General features: G+C 37.2%; 1 protein-coding gene and 1 pseudogene across 1 annotated transcript; one reads left to right on the forward strand and one right to left on the reverse strand.

The window, feature by feature from the left end:
- Window positions 1-787: 787 nt before the first annotated feature.
- LOC131151753 (large ribosomal subunit protein eL20-like) lies at window positions 788-1,235 on the reverse strand (annotated as a pseudogene).
- Window positions 1,236-17,233: 15,998 nt separating this feature from the next.
- Window positions 17,234-17,789, forward strand: LOC131151601 (monothiol glutaredoxin-S4-like). The gene has a single exon (XM_058102858.1). It carries the CDS (start codon window positions 17,359-17,361, stop codon window positions 17,668-17,670), a length of 312 nt encoding a protein of 103 aa, XP_057958841.1. The 5' UTR covers window positions 17,234-17,358; the 3' UTR covers window positions 17,671-17,789.
- The last annotated feature ends 4,532 nt before the right edge of the window (window positions 17,790-22,321 follow it).

Here is a 22,321-nt window from a genome sequence, read left to right on the forward strand (position 1 = left end):
CTAAGGAGGAGTTTTGGGGTTCGTTTTTGGTACCCATTTTTCTTTGACTCTCAAGACTTGTTTGGGCTTCACACATTTCCTTTTAAATGGACAATCAAATTTAATATGCCTTTTATTTTTACATAATACGCAGGTGGTGTGAACATACGAATCGGAAGAGATACTAGCATAGAATTTTGATCATTTAACAAAGTACCCCAAGTATAGGTTTTTTCTTCTCCTATTTTCAATTCCATTATAACCTATACCTTCCTTATCTAAGGTCATTTTTTAAGAACCCAAGAGTTTATCAAGATTTTCTTTGCCCCTAGTAAATGTGTTGATGATCTTAGCTTTATCCTCTTTCTTTCTTTCTAGGTCTTGAATTTTTAAATTCTTTAAGCCTTTGCAAACAACTTGTACTTTTACAAATTCATCGGTCATATTTTTTTGCTTTACATTCAAGTTCAGAAATTTGAAGATCTTTTACATTAACATTCGAAATCTTGGATCTTAACTCTTTCGGCTCTTTTGCCATCATATCATTTTTATTTTCTAATTTTATTTTATTTTTTTATTAAGGAAAACACATGCCCAATGCCATAGATAATGGCATTCTTAAACACGCACAAAACAAATTTGCCCAAGTATCTGGCATCATAATCAAAACCTCGAAACAAAAAAAAAAAAAATATCCAGCGAACACAAAATGGCTTTAAGCCTACTAGTGAAAACAAAACTGGAAAACTCGTATCCAATCTAATCTTACCTCTCTAAAGCTTGACCATCAACAATTGACCAATGAGAGTTACATAAACAAGTTGGGCCTAGATGCTTTGTATGTGGTCTTAAGCTTCCTGGAAATTAGGGGGAAATTGATTTTGGAATTATGGAACTGCTTCGTACTCTCCCTCTTGCAAAGTTTAGCTGGGATGGTGGCAGTCTTAATGATCTGCTACTCCTTGTACATGTCGTGATAACCTGTTCGGCTTTGATAACGCAACCAAATCCCATAATTCTTTATCTTTGTAGGGTTCTTCTCAAAAATCTCATTAGTAGCAAGAATTTGGGCATTGCTCTTCTTGACCTTCTTCAGCTTCCTCAAGAAATACCAGAACTTGGACTTGGAACGAACCTCATTGGTGCCCCAAAGCTTCATCCTGTAGATCTTGCGGTGCCCATCTGCTTCCGAAGGCAGAGCCCTCCCCACAGCGTGGTATTGGTGGAACCTGTAATTGACCATTTTTTTCAACTGCCGCCGCACTAGAAACCTCTCCTCCTTCCCTCACTCTCTCCCTCTCTCTCTCTCTCTCTCGATTAGAAGTTATTTTCTAATTTCATGAAATCTTTTTTTTTTCTACACTAATTTTTTATTCTAATTCTTTTAGTGATGTATCATTTTTGTTTACTAATCTCTTAATTTCTAATTCCTTTTCAACCTTTTCTTTTTCCCAAGAAGTATGAGTCCCTGTAAAATCTTCTAATTGTTTTGTTAAGTCTTTATTTTCATTTTCCAACATTGTTTTCATTTTAGACATCTTTGTTAGAATCTTATGGGCTTTAACAAATCCCTTTTGTAATTTCTCATAAGTTAGCATTTTATCATTATCTGATTCATCATAAGATTCACTACCAGAATTATCACAATATATATCACAAGATTTATCACAATCATTGCATGAATCATTATGAGAAGTAGAAGGAGATGAGTGTACCTCTTCGTTGATTAATGCAATTAGGCTACAATTTTCCACTACTTGATCTTTTAAGCACAAATCTTCTCAGGTGGTGGACTTCTTTTCTTTGGTCTCTCCAAATCTCCAATCAAGTTTTTCCCACATCTCCTTAGCACTTTGACACAACTTAATTTCATGAAAAGCATTAGCATCTAAAGCAAGAAATAGAATATTCATGGCACTGAAATTTACTTGCATTAATTTCATGTCATTTTTATTAAACTCAGTTTCTAACTTTAAAATTTCAACATTATTGACAATTTTCATGGGAACAAAATTCCCTTGAGCAATTACTCTCCAAGGTCTCCAATCCATTGATTTGATAAAAACAGTCATTCTTAGTTTCCAAATGGCGAAATTTTCACCATAAAACATTAAAGGCCTTGCAGAGATTTGTCCCACAAATATGTCATTGTGATCTTTTTACAAAAATGTTTAAGTCTATGCAACGAGACTCTAATACCAAATGTTAATTTAGGTATAATCCCAAAAGGTGGGGGTGAATTGGGTATTTAAAAATATTTTGGTATTTCAATCCTCAATTGAAAACCCAACCAAACATCTACATATTTGGATATACTCCGATTTCAATATTAAAATACTAATTTGATTTAATTAGTGGATATCTCAATTAATTCAATATTACCCAATTATTCTCACGTATTTTAGATATTCATATATATATATCAATATTTAAAACATGCACAATAGATATAATATGAATATAAGTATGGAAATATAAAAGAGAGAGAGAGAGAGAGAGAGAGAGAGAGAGAGCGCAGACACCAATTTTTTACGAGGTTCGGCCAAACTCAGCCTATGTCCTCGCCTTGGGCAAAACCCCCAAGAATTTTACTAATCTACTCCTTAAACCCGGGCAGAGCTTCCCATTACAAACCCGCTGCTTACAAGAGGCACAACTTCCTCCTACTCCGCTGCTTATAAGAGGCACAATTTCCTCCTATTCCACTGCTTACAAGAGGCATAGCTTCCTCCTTCCTGGTTCACAACCCAAACCATCAATAGGGGTGTGACATTCTTGGTACGCAACTCCTCTTCTTTTCTATCTAGAATCTGCACTAGTACTTCCTCATATGCTAAAGTATCTCTAAGCTCTCTATCTCTTCATAGCTGATTACGTGAGAGGGATCTAGGACGTATTTCTTCATTGTAAAAGTTTTTCTTTTATTATATTTTTATTTAATATTTTATTAAGAGAGCAAAAACCCTAAGTTTCATATTTTTGTTTGAAAAATCTTGTGGGAGAAGTTCATTCTAGGACTTTAAATCTTTGAAACAATCTTGATATTATTTTTATTCAAAGATTTAATATTCTTTTATTCGTGCCAAAAGTTATTTGAGAAAACCCTAGATCTCCAACACATATTATTTGAAAAATCAATTTTTGGAGATATATTGCATTGGGTGTCGATCTTTGAGAATACTCATCATACATATTTTTATATACAAAGATCATACATTTGATTATTATTGAAATCATCACATACATTTATTGAGCTTCAAGTTATATCCTATGAATGTGTTTTAGGAATTTTATTGTACTCATTAGCTTATGTAGAAGCATCCGAGTGTTCATGAATTTTATCAATATATTATAACCCAAAAATGGGACCCAGGGGTGAAAATGTAATCTAACCTGTCCCTGTATCATACATACCATCCACAGATACAGTACAAAGGATGAGGGTCCGACCCCGTGGGGTTCCTAGGTACCCTAAACACAGCAAAACACAATCATATACGAAGCGGAAAAAGGTCATTCTATATATATATGCAGTACCATACCAGAGTCTATACAAGAGCAGAAACAAGCTCTATCATACAAAGTACAACTAGGTGCCCAACACATCCCAAAATGGCAACCCACCAAAACACAGTCCTAGCACTTACCCAAGCGCCAACCACAGTACACCGGCCACCACGCTCCCCACAATAGGACGCTAGTTCCGGTTACTCAAAGGAAATGTAAAAATGTACGTACAGTAGGGGTGAGACACCTCTCAATAAGGATGAATATAGGTTATATTGGTGTGTGGCATTTGAGTGTTATCATAATACAACATACACGCAGTTAAATGCAGTCCAATACTAATTTTTCACAATGCATACACGCACATATACACATGATCAGCAAACCCGATATGGTCACACTGATCGACCTAAAGCTGGCCCACGACGTACGATATTGGCCCATAGCCAACCCACGAACATGGCACCATCGACACGTGGCTAGTCCCTGACTCCCAAGGCATCGTACCGATGCTAAACTGGTGGATCCACACCCTTCAGCCTGATCTACCGAAATAGGCTCACGCCCTCGAATATAGAGTCAGACACTCTGCCAATCTATGGCTAGTGATTTCATACGCCCTCAGATATAGAGCCGGACACTCTTAGTACCTGAAACAATTCGGAACTCCATTCCTACTAGCATTTAAACCAATCACACACACATGCATGCTCATATAATAAAACAAACCACACTCATTTGGTAATCTAAAATCACGGTTTTCCAAACACAAACAATTTAAAACAAGTTAAGGCACGACCATCCCTATAACGCAGTATAAACCAACATATACGCTCGGTTTTAAACAAAACCAAGGATGTAGCCCATCACCCCCTTTTCCCAAAACTATAATCACAAAAAAAACCCATAGTTTTCCCCATTAGATCCTCCCAAATGAGTAGCCAAAACACACACAAAACCGTGGACCACAGTTCCACCGAGTCCGATTTAAAAAATAACCGATATAAGCATAATTCCCCTTACCTTTTCCCCAAATAGCAAATCACGAACTTTAAGGCCCCTAAACAACAAACCGAGTTCTAAAACCTGCAACCAATAGTACAAAAAATACTCACAAGACTGTTCCCTACAAAACTACCGGATAAGACTAAAAATCGAGCCTTACCTCGATTTACGCCAAAACCTGAAACCGACTGAACAGAAAATTTGATTCGTAGAACTTGTAGAAAATCTATCCACGATCCTCGTGAATGATTCTCACGATGAACGGCGAAGAAATCTAAAGAGATGTAGGGTAGGGAGAATTCTAAAGAGAGAGAGAGAAAGAGAGAGAGAGAGAGAGAGAGAGAGAGAGAGAGAGAGAGAGAGAGAGAGAGAGAGAGAGAAGATAGTTGAGTTTTCTTAGCTTGGAAGTAATGAAACTTCTATTTATAGCCTTTTGACTCGGGCGTCCTCGTCGACGAAATGGTGTTCTCGTCAACGAGGTCATATAGACAACTCGTCGACGAGACGATGGATTCGTCGACAAATCCTGATATCACCGATTTTTTGAAATCTCTCGGCTTCTCCTCATCGACAAGCCTCTGAACTTCGTGTACGAGAGATACAAGGCCTTCGTCGATGAACTTTGGCTTCGTCGACGAAGCCTATTCAAATTCCAATTTTACCCCTCTCTTATTTATTTAAACCCACCTATCATGGTTTGGGTTCTTACAACCTCCCCTCCTTACAAAAATTTCGTCCTCAAAATTTGCCATCTCTCATTCGTAAACTCATTCATACAATCAAACACATACATACAACTTTAGAAAGAAACTGGCGACTACTACAGCGTAGCCCCATCATACAGATATATACACACCCTCACTTATGGCGAAGGAATACTGTGGTTACAACATAAACTATCTCAGGAGTTCACAATACACACACTCCCGACAACTAACCACCTATCCCAACCCAAAGTAGGATAACGTATAACCCAAAGTAGGATAACGTATAAGTACTCAAAACAACTGTGGATACTTCCGGCGTATTTCAGTTTCTAGTTCCCAAGAAGCTTCCTAAACCTCGTGGTTTCGCCACAATACTTCACTAACGGTATATCCTTGGTACGAAACTTCTGAACTTTACGATCCAGAACCCGAATAGGTATCTCCTCATATGCTAAAGTATCCCCAATTTCCAACTTATCATAGCTAATAACATGTAATGGATCCAGCACGTATCTCCTCAACATGGACACGTGAAACACTTCGTGGACCCTCAAGAGTGTTGGGGGTAGTGTAATCTTGTAGGCTACCAGACCCACTCGCTCTAGAACCTCAAATGGTCCGATGTACCTTGGGTTCAGCTTGCCCTTCCTCCCAAATCTCATCACCCCTTTCATCGAAGCGATACGCAGAAATACCTTACCCCCCACCTTGAACTCTGACTGACGGCCATGAACATTTGTGTAACTCTTTTGCCGACTCTGAGTTCATTTAATCCTCTCCCGGATCAAACCCACCTTCTCATACGTCTTTTGCACAAGTTCAGGTCCTAACACCTGACATTCATCAACCTCATTCCAACACAAAGGAGATCGACACCTCCGACCGGACAAAGCCTCGAGTGGTGTCATCCCGATACTAGTCTGGAAGCTGTTATTATAAGCTAACTCTACTAGTTGAATAAACTGTATCCAGCTACCACCAAAATCTAACACACAAGCTCGCAACATATCTTCCAAAATCTGTATCATCCTCTCCAATTGTCCATCAGTCTAAAGGTGGAACGTTGTACTGAAAGTAAGCTTCGTCCCTAGTGCCTCCAACAAGCTCGTCCAGAATTGAGAAGCAAACCTTAGGTCTCGATCTGATACAATGGACACTGGTACTCCGTGCATTCTCACAATCTCATGCACGTACATATCTACTAGTCTACTCAAAGAATAGCCAACACTCATCGGTATGAAATGAGCAGATTTTGTCAATCTATCCACGATTACCTAAATAGCATTCTATTCGTGAAGTGCTCGCGGCAATATGGTCATAAAATCCACGGAAATGTGCTCCCATTTCCACACTGAAATAGGCAAAGGATGCAACGGCCCTGCCGGTCTCTGATGTTCAACTTTTACCTGCTGACACGTCAGACACTGCTCCACGAATTGAGCAATTTGCCTCTTCATACCAAACCACCAGAAGGTCTCACATAAGTCCCGATACATCTTTGTAATACCAGGATGTACCGTAAATAAAGAACGATGCGCTTCCTCCAAAATATTCTCGTTGTCGTTCGGAACACACAATCTGGTCCCAAATCTCAACACACCTCCCTTAGAGATGTTGAATTCTATAGTCAGTCCCTGCCGTACCTTTTCCATAACCTCTGCCAACTCTGCATCATTAGCCTACGCAGCTTTTATATGCTCAAAAACAAGTTAGCTGGACCATCAAACTAGCAAAAACAGCCTAAACATCCTCAGATACCAACTCTATACCTGAACTCTCCAGATCCTGTCTAATGTGATGCTGAACTACAACTGCAAATACAGCCATAGGTTTTGACTTCCGACTCAACACATCAGCCACCACATTAGCTTTTCCCGGGTGATAGCTGATCGTGCAATCGTAGTCCTTAATCAACTCAAGCCACTGTCTCTGCCTCATATTCAACTCCTTCTGCATGAAGAAATATTTGAGGCTCTTATGATTGATAAAGATCTCACACCGCACACCATATAGATAGTGTCACCAGATCTTCAGTGCATATACAACAGCAGCTAACTCCAAATCGTGCGTAAGGTAGTTCTTCTCATATTCCTTCAATTTCCAAGAAGCATAAGCTACTACATTACCCTACTGCATAAGCACACATCCCAAACCTTTCAGAGACGCGTTGCTATAAACCACAAACCCACCATCCCCCGAAGGAATGGTCAACACTGGAGCAGTAACCAACCGGTGCTTCAACTCCTGAAAGCACTGCTCGCAATCACCGGTCCACTCAAACTGCACCCCCTTCCTGGTTAATCGATTCAGAGGTCTAGACATTTTAGAGAACCCCTCCATGAACCAACGATAGTAACCTGCCAATCCTAGAAAACTCTGAACCTCCTGCACATTTTTCGGCCTCACCTAGTCAACCACAACTTCAATCTTGCTATGATCAACTGATATACCATCACCACTCACCACATGGCCTAAGAACGCAATCTAACTCAACCAGAATTCACACTTCTTTAGTTTAGCGTACAGCTTCTCCTCCTGTAGAATCTATAATACCAACCTCAAATGGTCCTCATACTCTTCCGAACTCCTCGAGTATACCAGAATATCGTCAATGAATACCACCACAAACCGATCCAGGTACTCATGGAAAACCCTGTTCATAAGATCCATGAACATCGCCGGAGCATTCGTCAACCCAAAGGGCATGACTAAGAACTCGTAGTGGCCATATCTAGTTCAGAAAGTTGTCTTCACTACATCCCCAGATCTGACCCTCACCCAATGATATCCTGACCGCAAGGATGATTTAAGTATTGTAGGATGATTTAAAATACTCTCACTCAAATAGGTTTTGCAAAAGAATGATCAAAGAATGAGTATTTGGGTTTGAGTATGAAGAAGGAGCTCTCAAAAATTTAGAGGATATTTTCTTAATCAAACTCCCTAATCTTTACTTAATCTTGCAAATGAACTTATACTTATAGACATACTTAAAATTTTGACCGTTGGAGACATAAGGGTAATATTTAAAATTGTTTTAAACATGTTTAACCAAAATAACCATGATTTACCCTTAATTACCTGCAGTAAAATTTGGCCAACTCGATAGGCTTTGGTCGACCATATTTGAGATTCAGTCGACCATATTATTGAGTTTGGTCGACCGTGATCATTTTGAATTGGAGATTTGATTGAATGTATTAAGGCAATTTTGAACCCTTCGAGGTTCAGTTGACCATTTTCTAAGGTTCGGTCGACCAAGTCAGTTTTAAATTAGTGATTCGGTTGACCAAGTTGTTGGGAGTTAGCCATGTGTTAGTTCCGTCGACCGTGGAAGGCAAGTTCATTTCAGGATGGTCAACTGAGTAGTAAACATGTTGACTTTGGTAAATTCGATCGACCGAAGCTTCTATATAGCCTCGGGTTCAGTCAACTGAGACCACTTAAAATGAGCATTTAAATCCTGTTTTGAGTTTAAAGTTAAGTGCAGGGACGTAGGGTCTATCTAAAGTCAGCCCTAAAGTCTGTCTATGGTCATTACTGATCTTATAGTCCTATTATGCATGTCATGCCTTAATTATTATAAACCTTGGATTATAATTAAATACCTGAATGATAAATATGAAATAATATAATACAACTTGAAATAAACAAGGACTTCTTACTCTGCTCCTCTACATTTCCATGGAATGTGCCGAATGATGTGGTCGTTTAAGTGCTTTTCGACTTCCAAACTACATCATCATTTAAACTGACTAAAACATAAACCTGCTCAAATACTCAAAGCACACGGATGAGAGACTATGGTTTGTCATAATCTAAACAGGGATCTGACCAAAAAGTCAACTCAAGCAATACTCTCAAGAAATGATTTCTAGAACATAAAGAATAAGTGAGAGTATGTGTAAGTAAAATGGCCTAAATAAAATACTCTCCTCAAAAATTATTTTGAAAAAGCATGAAAGAGAGTTGAAGAGATTGGTATAAATTTTGCCCCAAAAGAATGATTTTAACAAAATAAAACGTTTGGAGGAACATTGATTAACAATGCAATAGAGAGAAAATTTGGGTTAATCAAAGTTACTAATCTGAGTTATGGAGGGGGTATTTATAGATTTTTAGGAATTTTTACCGCTGAGGGACACACTCGATATTTTGGAAAAGTTTAATTAAAAATTACTAACGTTTTAGCCCTTAAAAAAATTTCTAACCCGAGAGTTTCGGTCGACCATATTCAAGGTTCGGTCAACCATATTAATAAGTTCGATCAACCAAGGATAATTTGAACTACAAGTGCAGTTGACCATATCAAGGCGATTATGAACCCCTTCGTGGGTTCGGTCAACCAAGACAAGGTCGATTAACTGTTTCTATAGATTCGGTCAACCAAAGCAAGGTTTGGTTGACCATTCATAAGGTTCGGTCGACCAAAGCAATTTTGAACTGTGAGTTTGGTCGAACAAATAGTTGGGGGTCAGACACGTATCAATTCGGTCGACCGTGGATGACATGCTCATTTCAGAACGGTCGACCAAGTGAAGTCAATATGTTGACTTCTTGACTGTTCAGTCGACCGTGGCACTTATAATGCCACAAGTTCGTCCAACAAGGAAAGTCAAACTTTTGACTCTAGGGCAAACAGTGGTTTGGTCGACCGAGTTGATTAAAGCTCAAACTGGTCAATCGACTGAAAGTATTAACAATGAATATTTTGCCCAAAAAATTTGGCGTCGGTCGACCTTTGTTTTTGCCCCAATTTGACCCTAAAGCTATTCCAAAAATTTTGTATCATTTTAGTATTTTTAGAAAAAGGTTTTTGGTGAAATGTTCTAGTCCTTAGGGTCTATCTACAGTTGATCTGAGCATTCATCAATATCATGCAAATGCATGCATTATTACAGATCAAAGATAAAAAAAATTAAATACAATACAAATACAATAAATGTCTTCGTCTTTTGATCTTTCTTCATGGGATACGCCAAGCTGTGTGTACGCTTTAAGTCCCGCTTTGGCTTCCATTTTCTAGTATTTTATGTTCGTGTTGAATTGAAAACCTATTCACACTAAATGCACACATAAGATACTGGTGGTTTGTTAGTATCAAAATAAGGATTGGACTCAAAAAGCCAGCAAACTCCACCCCAACTGAAACTTAGGCATTTAGAAGCAAACTTAGAATATATGTCTTAGATCTAAACTTAGTTGATTTCAACACTTAGTTGTCCAAGTCAGACATACGAGGTCCAAACTGAGTGGGGTCAATTCTAACACGTCCATGACATTGAGGTGGACATGCTAGAATTGAACGTGCCCAAAAACTCCTTCCCAACTGAAAGTTAGGTGCTTAGAAGTAAACTTAAAATACATGTCTTAGATATGTACTTAGTTGATTTCAGTACTCAAGTATCCAAGTCGGGCATACGAGGTCCAAATTGAGCGGGGGCCTGTTCCAACATGTTTGTGACATTGAAGTGGATGTGCCGGAAGTGACGATGCCCAAAAACTCCTCCCATGTGAAAGTTAGGTGCTTATAAGCAAACTCGCTATACATTCCTTAGATCTACACTTAGTTGATCACAACATTCAAGTGTCCAAGTCGGGTATATGAGGTCCAAACTGAGTGGGTCAGTTCTGACACATCCATGACATTAAGGTGGACGTGTCAAAACTGACAGTGGTCTATTGAATAATGATGAGGACGATGAAGACCATGATGATAATGATACATGCTATTTTTTTTTGTATTTTTTGTTATGTGGATAGACCATGTATATATATATGATATTTATGTACATTCTAACATGTTTTATGTGTGTATATATATATTCATTTTCTTAACAATTACAACAATTAATCTACAATTATGCTTCAATAGTGTGACGAAATTTAATTATAGGGTTCTAACAGGAATGTGTGATTTTGTAAAAGAATTTAAAATTATTAGAAACTTTTAGTGACAATTATACACCCATCACTAAAAGTTCAACAATAGTGACCGCTCTAGAGTCGTCACTAAACGTGTGTCAATAGTGACAGTTGCTAATCGTCACTAAAAGCAGGACAATAGTGATGGTTGCAAACTGTTGCTAAAAGTTGACAATAGTGACAGTTTAGAAACTGTCACTAATAGTAGGTTTTTAGTGACGATTTTCATCCTAAAAATAGTTTCAGTTATAGTGCTGGTATTACATTTTTAGTAACCGTCATTCTCCGTCACTAATAGCCCATTATTAGTGATAGTTTCTAAAACCATTGCTAATAGTAAGTTGAGACGGCCGTTATAGTTACCAAATTTGTAAGCGTCACGAAGTCGTCACTACTAATTAATAGTGACGGTTTTCTATTATTAGTGACGGTTTTAAACCATCACTAAAAGTCATTTACTTTTATCTGAATAAAATTGTGAAAACTGTATATCTGAATAAAATTGTATATCTGAGTATTACTGTAAACCTACATATAACTGTATAGCTAAATAAACTATAATATCTGTGTAAACTGTAATAAACCATAATTCTGTAAACACTGAATAGTCGTAGCTCTGTAAATAAACTATATATTTTTTGTAACATAATTCTATAAACTATATAAATGTAATTCTGTAAAAGATGTGTAGAATGTTGTACTATACCAATATTTCTCATGCCACAAAAGTAAATATTACTTATTAACTATAAGTAACTTCTGATCGTCGAACAGGGGAAAATCGGAGCCGAAATCTTAGAGAGAAGGTAGAGGATCCAAAAATCTAGAGAGAGAGAGAGAGAGAGTTGAATTTTCGCCCAAAAATCTGATTTTTGCATATTTATAGATGTTTGGTCATGTGGCTTTGTCGATGAGACACGAGGACTCGTTGATGAACCAAAGAAGGGAGTTCATTGACGAGGATGATGAGTTCGTTGACGAACCAAAGGGCCTAAATATCCCCCTCTCGGTATCTCTTCGTCAACAAGGCACTGAAACTTGTCCACGAACCGTATATGGGTGTTCATTGACGAAACCAGGGGGTTCGTCGACGAACCCTACTTTTATTCCCTTTGAATTTTCTTTTTATTTTTTAGGTCTCTACAAATGCACTTCTAAATGATAGATCTATAAGCTTAATGAAGATATGTGAACCTACTCTTAAGATATTGTCAATATGCAATCAAAGTGTGAGAGTGTGCTACAACAATATCTTTGAAACGATGTATATCAATATATCAATCACAAATAAAGTTTCAAAGATTTTCAAAAAAAATAAAAGAATAAATATCTCAGAATGATTTTAAAAAATTTTAAGCACAAAAGATATTTTATAAACCAAGCTTGTCAAAAATATTTGCTTCACAACACAAGACTAGCCTAAGAGTTTTGCAATCAAAATGCAAAGACTCACAAGCTAGCAAGATTTTCCCCATATAATAAATTTATGAACTAAATCTATACGGAAATTTTTTTGGCTTAACTATCTTTTAGAAAATCAACAATCAACACAACAAAGAGAGTTTAAGTAATGTATGATGATTTAAAATACTCTCACTCAAATAGGTATTGCAAAAGAATGATCAAAGAATGAGTATTTGGGTTATGAAGAAGGAGCTTTCAAAAATTCAGAGGATATTTTCTTAATCAAACTCCCTAATCTTTACTTAATCTTGCAAATGAACTCATATTTATAGACATACTTAAAATTTTGACCGTTGGAGACATAAAGGTAATATTTAAAATTTTTTTCAATATGTTTAACTAAAATAACCCTGATTTACCCTTAATTACCAGTGGTAAAATTTGGCCAACTCGAGAGGTTTCGATCGACCATATTTGAGGTCCACTTGACCATATTATTGAGTTTGGTCGACCGTATCAAGGCGATTTTGAGCCCTTCGAGGTTCAGTCGACCAAGGTAGGTTCAATTGACCATTTTCTAAGGTTTGGTCGGCCAAGCCAATTTTGAACTAGTGGTTCGGTCGACCAAGTTGTTGGAAGTCAACCATGTGTTAGTTCGGTTGACCGTGGAAGGCAAGTACATTTCAGGACAGTCAACCGAGTAGTCAACATGTTGACTCTAGTAAGTTTGGTCGACCGAAGCTTCTATATAGCTTTGGGTTCAATCAACTAAGACCACTTAAAATGAGCATTTAAGTCCTGTTTTGAGTTTAAAGTAACGTGTAGGGACCTAGGGTCTATCTAAAGTCAGCCCTAAAGTCTATCTACGGTCATTACTGAGCTTATAGTCCTATTATGCATGCCATGCCATAATTATCACAGACCTTGGATTATAATTACATACTCGAATGATAAATATGAAATAATATAATACAACTTGAAATAAACAAGGACTTCATACTCTGCTCCTCTACATTTCCATGGAATGTTCCGAATGATGTGCTCGTTTAAGTGCTTCTCGGCTTCCAAATTGCATCATCATTTGAGCTAACTAAAACATAAACCTACTCAAATACTCAAAGCACACAGATGAGATACCACGGTTTGTCATACTCTCAAGAAATGATTTCTACAACATAAAGAACAAGTGAGAGTATGTGTAAGTAAAATGACCTAAATAAAATACTCTCCTAAAATTATTTTGAAATAAAAGCATGAAAGAGAGTTGGAGAGATTTGTATAAATTTTGCCCCAAAAGAAAGATTTTAAACACAAAAAACATTTGGGGAAACTTTGATTAACAATGGAATAGAGAGAAGAAATTTTGGGTTAATCAAAGTTACTAATTTGAGTTATGGAGGGGGTATTTATAGATTTTTAGGAATTTTGGCAGTTGAGGGACACGCTCGGTATTATGAAAAAGTTTAATTAAAAGTTAGTGACGTTTTAGCCCTTAAAAAAATTTCTAACCCAAGAGGTTCGGTTGACCATATTCAAGGTTCGGTCGACCATATTACTAAGTTGGGTCAACCAGGGATAATTTGAACTATAAGTTTGGTTGACCATGTCAGGGCGATTCTGAACCCCTTCGTGGGTTAGGTTGACCAAGACAAGGTTGATTGACTGTTTCTATAGATTCGGTCAACCAAAACAAGGTTTGGTTGACCATTATGAGGTTCGGTCGACCAAGGCTATTTTGAACTGTGAGTTCGGTTGACCAGTAGTTGGGGGTCAGACACGTATCAATTCGTTCGACTGTGGATAACACGTTCATTTCATAACGGCCGACCGAGCGAAGTCAATATGTTGACTTCTTGACCGTTCAGTCGACCGTGGCACTTATACTGCCACAGGTTTGATCGACCAGGCAAGTCAAACTTTTGACTCTAGGGCAAACAGTTGTTTGGTCGACCGAGTTGATTAAAGCTCGAACTGGTCGGTCGACTGGGGGCATTAACAATGAATATTTTGCCCAAAAAATCTAGCGTTGATTGACCTTTCTTTTTGCCCCGATTTGACCTTAAAACTATTCCAAAAACTTTGTATGATTTTAGTAGGAAAAAAGTTTTTAGTGAAATGTGCTGGTCCTTAGGGTCTATCTATCTGAGCATTCATCCATACCATGCAAATGCATGCATTATTACCAACAAAAGATAAAAAATTAAATACAATACAAAAATAATAGTCTTCGTCTTTTGATCTTTCTTCATGGGATACGCCAAGCTGGTGGTTTGTCAGTACCAAGATAGGGATCGGACTCAAAAAGTCAGCAAACTCCACCCCAACTGAAACTTAGGCATTTAGAAGCAAACTTAGAATACATGCAAACCGAGTGGGGTCAATTCTAACACGTCCGTGACATTGAGGTGGACGTGCCAGAACTGAACATGCCCGAAAACTCCTTCCTAGCTAAAAGTTAGGTGCTTAGAAGTAAACTTTGAATACATGTCTTAGATATATACTTGGTTGATTTCAGTACTCAAGTATATATGTTGGGCATACGAGGTCCAAACCGAGCGGGGGCCAGTTCTAACACGTTTGTCACATTGAGGTGGATGTGTCAGAAGTGACGGTGCCTAGAAACTCCTCCCAGGTGAAAGTTAGGTGCTTATAAGCAAACTCACTATACATTCCTTAGATCTATACTTAGTTGATCACTAAATTCAGGTGTCCAAGTCGGGTATACGAGGTCCAAACTGAGTGGGTCAGTTCTAACACATCTATGACATTAAGGTGGACGTGCCAGAACTAACGGTGCCCAAAAACTCCTCCTTGGCTAATCGTCACTAAAAGTAGGACAATAGTGATGGTTGCAAATTGTTGTTAAAAGTTAACAATATTGACAGTTTAGAAACTGTCACTAATAGTAGGTTTTTAGTGACGATTTTCATCCTAGTATTACACTTTTAGTAACCGTCATTCTCTGTCACTAATAGTCCATTATTAGTTATGGTTTCCAAAACCATTACTAATAGTAAGTTGAGACGGCCGTTATAGTTACTAAATTTGTAAGCGCCATGAAATCGTCACTAATAATTAATAGTGACGGTTCTCTATTTTTAGTGACGGTTTTAAACCATCACTAAAAGTCATTTACTTTATTTTATTTTATTTTTTTTGTAATGTCTCGGCTACAATATTTATATATAGCCCCATATGAAACTGCAAAATACCTTCACTAGATATACAATTGTATTGCACCATGATTCTAACATACTGTACTATATCTTCATATGATATACAATTGTATTGCACCGCGACTCTAGCATACTAAATTGTATCCTCATATAATATATAGTTACATTATACAATGACTATAATTTGTAACAACCTTTAAACTATACCATCTGAATATGAGACACAACTCAATAAATTTCAATCCATACAACAATTACATTAATTTCAAATTTAGATTCCAAAACTATAAAACATGTGATTTTCATTGTATATGTGAACATTGTATTTTCCATTCAACTTTTATCCTTCCATTATCTTCCACTTTGATCTCTTCCTTGAATTGGATGCGAATACACAAAAGAAGAAAAAAAAAAAAAAAAGGTTTCCCAATTGGATAAACCCAACTCCTTTAGGGGTTGGTCCAACTCAGCAGATGCCTCCAAGATAGATACAGGAACCATCTCTTAGGGAATAGATGATAGATGAAATAACCAAAATGCCCTTTCTGGGGCCATAGTAGATTTCGCTCGGATTCTCAACCTGATCCGATGGCCTAAACCCAACTCCACAGGCTTATTGTGTTCAAGCTAATCAGGGTTGGCGTGGGAGGGGGATCCATCAAAAAAAATTTAAGAGATTATAAATCGTTACGATCAGTGGTACGCGCAAAAATTTAAATTATTATTGCCTCAACAAGTGAATATGTATACTTTTTTTAATTATTTAAATAGAAAAATATATTTTACATATCTAAATTTCGAATAAAAATAATTTTCTTATCTTTAGACTTGTTTTGATTTTCTTGCATGGAATGATTTTACTAATTTAATTATAAATTCCTTATGTTTTGTTTGTAATCACGAGTGAGAACTATCAACAAATTTAAGTTTTTTGTTAAAAAAAAAAAAAGGAAAGGACCACCCAAAGATTTCTGATCTGCATGTTGCGTTCTGCCCACGGCTAAGACTGCAAATATAAATTCTTGGAATAGACCCGCTGGTTGGTCCAAGACGCTCATTATTCCACATGAAAAACATACTACAAAAATTTAAAAGAAAAAAAACTTAGACCCAAAAGTAGATCAAACGTAGTTGATTGTTCCTAGGGAATAACATTAATACGAAACCGTACCACATGCATATTTACATGTCTCTCTCTCTCTCTCTCTCTCTCTCTCTCTCTCTCTCTCTCTCTCTCTCTCTCTCTCTCTGTTTTTCCTGTATGCGATGTTTCGTTACTGTGTACAAATTTTATTCCCTATCGCGTGAATGCATCAATCGCCATCAACTAATGATCCAGACCAATTTACAAAATCCAATTCTAATATATATGCATATTAAATTTTTCCCCTTTTCCCCTAATGCCTGCTAGCTAGATAGCTATTTCTTTTATTTTTTAAAATTTTTTATTATTTTTTTGTGAGTTCCATCACCTTGGCCATCCTGTATAAATACATGTTCATGGGTTCTCCCATTCCTCACAGCAAATCCCTCTGCTTCTAACTGCATAGCTTCACATTGCTCTCCATCCATCATCTGTGATTTCAGTTTCGATTCCAATTCCGATACCAATTTCCGTCACAACTCGCTCGCCATTGAATCTCGCATTAGTAGTAATGGAGAATATGGTACTGAAGCTGGCAGCCGAGAAGCCGGTGGTGATCTTCAGCAAGAACTCGTGCTGCATGTGCCACAGCATCAAGGCGCTCTTCTCCGACTTTGGTGTGAACCCTGCGGTCTACGAGCTCGACGAAATCCCGCGAGGACGGGACATCGAGCAGGCTCTCGGGAGCATCGGGTGCAGCCCGGCAGTGCCTGCCGTGTTCATCGGCGGGGACCTGGTGGGTGGCGCCAATGAGATCATGAGCCTTCACCTCGATCGTTCCCTAAAGCCCATGCTCAAAAGGGTTGGTGCTATTTGGGTCTAAAACATGAGTTTTTGTATCCATAAATATATATATATATATATATATATATATATATATATATATATATATAGACGTTCTGGGAATGCAATTATGATATAATAAACATGAGTTTGGGTTAACTTGTATGAGAATCTATTAGCTAGCTAGCTAGCTAGGCATCCACGAAAATTGAAGTTTGCATTATATATATATATATATATATATATATACAGAGAGAGAGAGAGAGAGAGAGAGAGAGGAGAGAGAGAGAGAGAGAGAGAGAGAGAGAGAGTTTAAAATTGTTCTTCTAATAATTAATATGTATTGTGTTGTAGCCTTTTTGGAGTTAATGTATTCTCCCTTTGGGTTTTTGCTAATACCAAACTTGCAGTTTATATGAGGTTAATTGAGTTTAGTGTTTTTAAAAAAGAGTGCAAGACATCTAAATATGTCAAAAGTTTGAGTTTTTATGTTTGAACTTTCAAATTCGAATAGTATGAAATAGGGTCGGGGATGTGAGATGGGTATCTCTCATTGGGAGTGTAACTTTTTAGCGAGGGAAAAAATCTCTCTCTCCCTCTCTACATATATACATACATATATATATATATATGTATATAAATATAAAATAAACAAACCATGCATGCAGTTGTGTTGGATCGAACAGGATTTATTATTAAATATATTGCATGATATTGTATTAAATGAAAATATTCGAGCATAAGTTCTGTCTAAAGCATTAGATTTGGAGATGCATGAATTTTGAACCTACAGCTGGGTATGTTTCTTTCCTTTTCTTTTCGTTTTTTTCTTTTCGGCTCAGTCATCAAAGCTTTTTCAATATCATTTTGCCTGCAGGATTTGATAAGCTTCAAAAAAAAAAAAAAAAAATGGGGTCAATTTTGCAACTTCATATACACACACTCCAAGCAAATGTATGAAATCTGATAGATGAGAGAGAGAGAGAGAGAGAGAGAGAGAGGAAAGAGGAGGCTGAATTAAGTATATACGATTATAAATGAGCTCACCATCACTTGAAGCTAGCTAGCTAGTCTAGCTTAATGCCTTAAGACCAAACTAAAGAAAAAAGAAAGCCTAATTAATTATTCGATGGCTTCCATTAATTCAGAGAATCGGCGATGGAAGATGAAAGCATAAGGCACCAAAACAATGTTAGTGCAAGGGAGAGGGCTTTGGTGATCATTGTACTGCAATATTCAAAGTGTGTGGGATTCCTTGGTCCATACCCTTTGTCTCACCTTGTAGAGTCACATCTTTTTACACTTGATGTATATATTAAGTCGTATTTGTCTTCCAAAAACTGTGAGGTGCACGAAAATTGTAGATAAAGTAGGTAGATAAATACTCTTTATATATATATATATATATATATATATATGTGTGTGTGTGTGTGTGTGTGGCGTGCGCACCAAGGCAGATTACTTCTTGAATATGACTAATTTGTCTCAAAACAAATTGTGAGTGAGAGTTAAATTTGAGCCAACATTACTTAAGTTTTTAATATTATATAATCTAAATCGTGTTAGCTAAACTTAAGCTAGTTGATATGGAATCGGTCATTTGAATTTTTTTTTTCCTAAGTGGGTATGCATGCATAGGTAGAGTACTGTCTAATTAATCAAAAAGGGTTAGCAGAGGTCGTAACACAATATTGAGTGTGTATAGATACGTCAATAGGAAATTGAATGCCTTTGGAGTTGGTCATGGTTACAAGATGAGAGGCATGTTGCTTTAGAGTAAGAAAGATATTTAAAGTGGAAAGGAAATAGGAATATAAGTTGTTTAGAGATTGATTTTGTCTGGATTTTAATGAAAGTAAAGAGGTTTTTTCAATTCAAAAGATAACACCGAGTAATTTTTTAGAGTGGTTTGGGAAAGTACTCTTAAGGAGGGTGTATATAAGCACATGGGCTTGTGGGTTGTCACAATGTGCAAATTAATAAAGCGTGATCAAGTAAGATAGGCATATAGGTGAAGAGAATTATTAATTTTGTATATTTTCTACTTAATAATACATTGTTATACATGACTTTTTATACATAGTCAATGATGAATGCAGGAGTTATATATAGTGAATTCAGAGTAATCTCAGCCAAGATTCATGGAGATAATGGAGGTTTGACCGGTGGAGTGATTGACAACTTGATTGGAAGATCAATGGTAGGTGTTGACTTATCATGCCTCCACAAGATTGACTGGCCGTTGAGGACACCAATCTTGGTTTGATGAGAAAGAAAGGAGAATTAAGGCAACGGCTTGGTAAGAGAGTCAGTTAGTTGATCAGAAGTATGAACATGGGAAACGCGTAAGCGACCTGTAGCAACTTGATCGCGAACAAAGTGGAAGTCGATAGCGATGTGTTTCATACGAGAATGAAAGACTAGATTGGCACAAACATAAGTAGCACTCACTTTATCACAGTAAATGACCGAAGTAGAAGTTACAGGTACACACAACTTTTAAAGAAGATTCATTACCCAATTTATTTAGGCTACAGTAGAGGCAATGGCTCAGTATTCAGCCTTGGTGGAGGAGCGAGCAACAATCTTTTTCTTTTTAAAACTCTAAGAGATGAGATTGCTGTGAAGAAAAAAAACATAAGCAGAGGTTGAAGTCCGATCATTAGGATCACCAGCCTAATCAGCATTGGCAAATGCATGAAGTATCTATGGTGATTCTTTGCAAAGCATGATGCCAAAGTCAAGAGTTCCAACTAGATAGCGGAGCAAGCGTTTCACTACAGACCAATGAAGGGTGGAAGGAGAATGCATGAACTGAGATAACTTGTTAACGAAAAAGGACGTGTCAAGACTGTCAATGAAAGATATTGTAATGACCCAAGATTTTGACGATACAAAGTAGCATCAGTTGGTGGAGAGTCATCCGACAATATGAGAGCTTCAGTAGTTGCAAGAGGGGTAGAGATAGGCTTGACATTGTCCATGTTAACTCGATGCAAGAGGTCTTGGATATATTTCCTTTGAGACAAAAACAAACCATTGGAGGTAAAGTGAGCCTCAATCCTAAGAATATATGAGATTACCAAGATCCTTAAGAGAGAATCCTTTGGAAATATAGGTGATGAAGGCAGTGACATAAGCAGCAGAGGATCTAGTGACAATGATGTCATCCACATAAACTAATAAATAAAGAACTGTGCTGGAAGAGTGAAGTATAAACAATAAGGAGGTGTCTGACTTTGAGTTGGTGAAGCCTTCCGAGATAAGAAAATTACGAAGTTCATGGTACCATGCCCGAGGTGCTTATCGAGCCCATATATGGCCTTGTGTAAGCAACAGACATGATCAGGAAGATCGGGGTTGGTGAAGCCAGGGGGCTAATCCATGAAAACTGCCTCAAATAAAAAGCCTTGCAAGAACACATTATTTACATCCAGTTGGCGAAGAGGCTAATCGTTAGTCAAAGCAAGAGTAGGTAATAATCAAACAGTTGCAGGTTTGACAACTGGGTTGTAACAACCCCAAATTTCTGCTATATTTTTTTTTCCATATACAATTAATACTCTGATACCATAAAACACAGTCAAAGTTAACCTGGACCCATAGGTATCGAGAAATTACCTGTTTATACATACATGTCATCAAAGCAGTGGAAACTATAATGTACTTAACTTATATACAATACCAAAGTTTAACTGTTTCTACATATACACAAATATCCTAAAAATCCATCCTACTCTCGACTCGACTACTTACCCTGCAACTAGGGTAGTACCAATAAACTCCTCTACCATTGAGCTCGCTTCACTCATCTGTCAGGGTTACTTGAAATATTTGTAATGCTGGAGTGAGACACCTCTCAGTAAGGGAAATAGACTAATATCAGTGTGTGGCAATGTGATTTTTATCATATTATAAACATATACTTCAAATAATATAATTGTGATATATCTTTAAGCTCTAACTGATAACACATGAAAACTAGTACTTTTAAACATAATCTTACTATATCATAATAAATTTTCGTATCATTTAAATCATCTATTAAATCTATATATTACTGAAATCTTACCCCGTATGTATAACTGCAAATCATGAATTAACCCCGCATGACCCGGGTTGTGCAGCCCATAGGCTGGGCTTAACGTTGGCTGGCCTACCAGGTTAAGTCAAACATGACATAACTACGCACGATTGCCCACCCATCCTGGCCTGCCCATCCTACTCTCCGTCAAACCTCTAACGAGTCAATACATAGAGGGTATCCTGCTCACCGCCTACACTTCGGGGCTAATTAGTCACCGACCCACACTTCCTGAATAGTGTGTGTTGACCTTATAGGTCACACTCAATTTTGATAATGACAAATACTTGTTGTATTTGATGACTATCTAAGGATATGTGTAGGTATATAATTGGTGAATCAAAATGATGGCACATGAAGTAGAGCTTGAAGACTCTGAAGACCATTTTTGTGTTGTATTTTAAATTCATTTTATGTTTATAATTGTAATTAGGAGAAAAATGGTCTGTAATAATCAAATGCATATCATGCATGATATGATAAGTAAGCTTAAAAAGACCTAGAATGACCTTAGGACCCACATGCATGCATAAACAAATATGCTTATATGAATAGGGTTAATGTATAAGGGGATTAGAATTGAAATACATTAAAAATGCATGTTTGA

Source organism: Malania oleifera, chromosome 3 (assembly GCF_029873635.1).
Source record: "Malania oleifera isolate guangnan ecotype guangnan chromosome 3, ASM2987363v1, whole genome shotgun sequence".
In the NCBI taxonomy this organism is placed as follows: Eukaryota; Viridiplantae; Streptophyta; class Magnoliopsida; order Santalales; family Ximeniaceae; genus Malania; species Malania oleifera.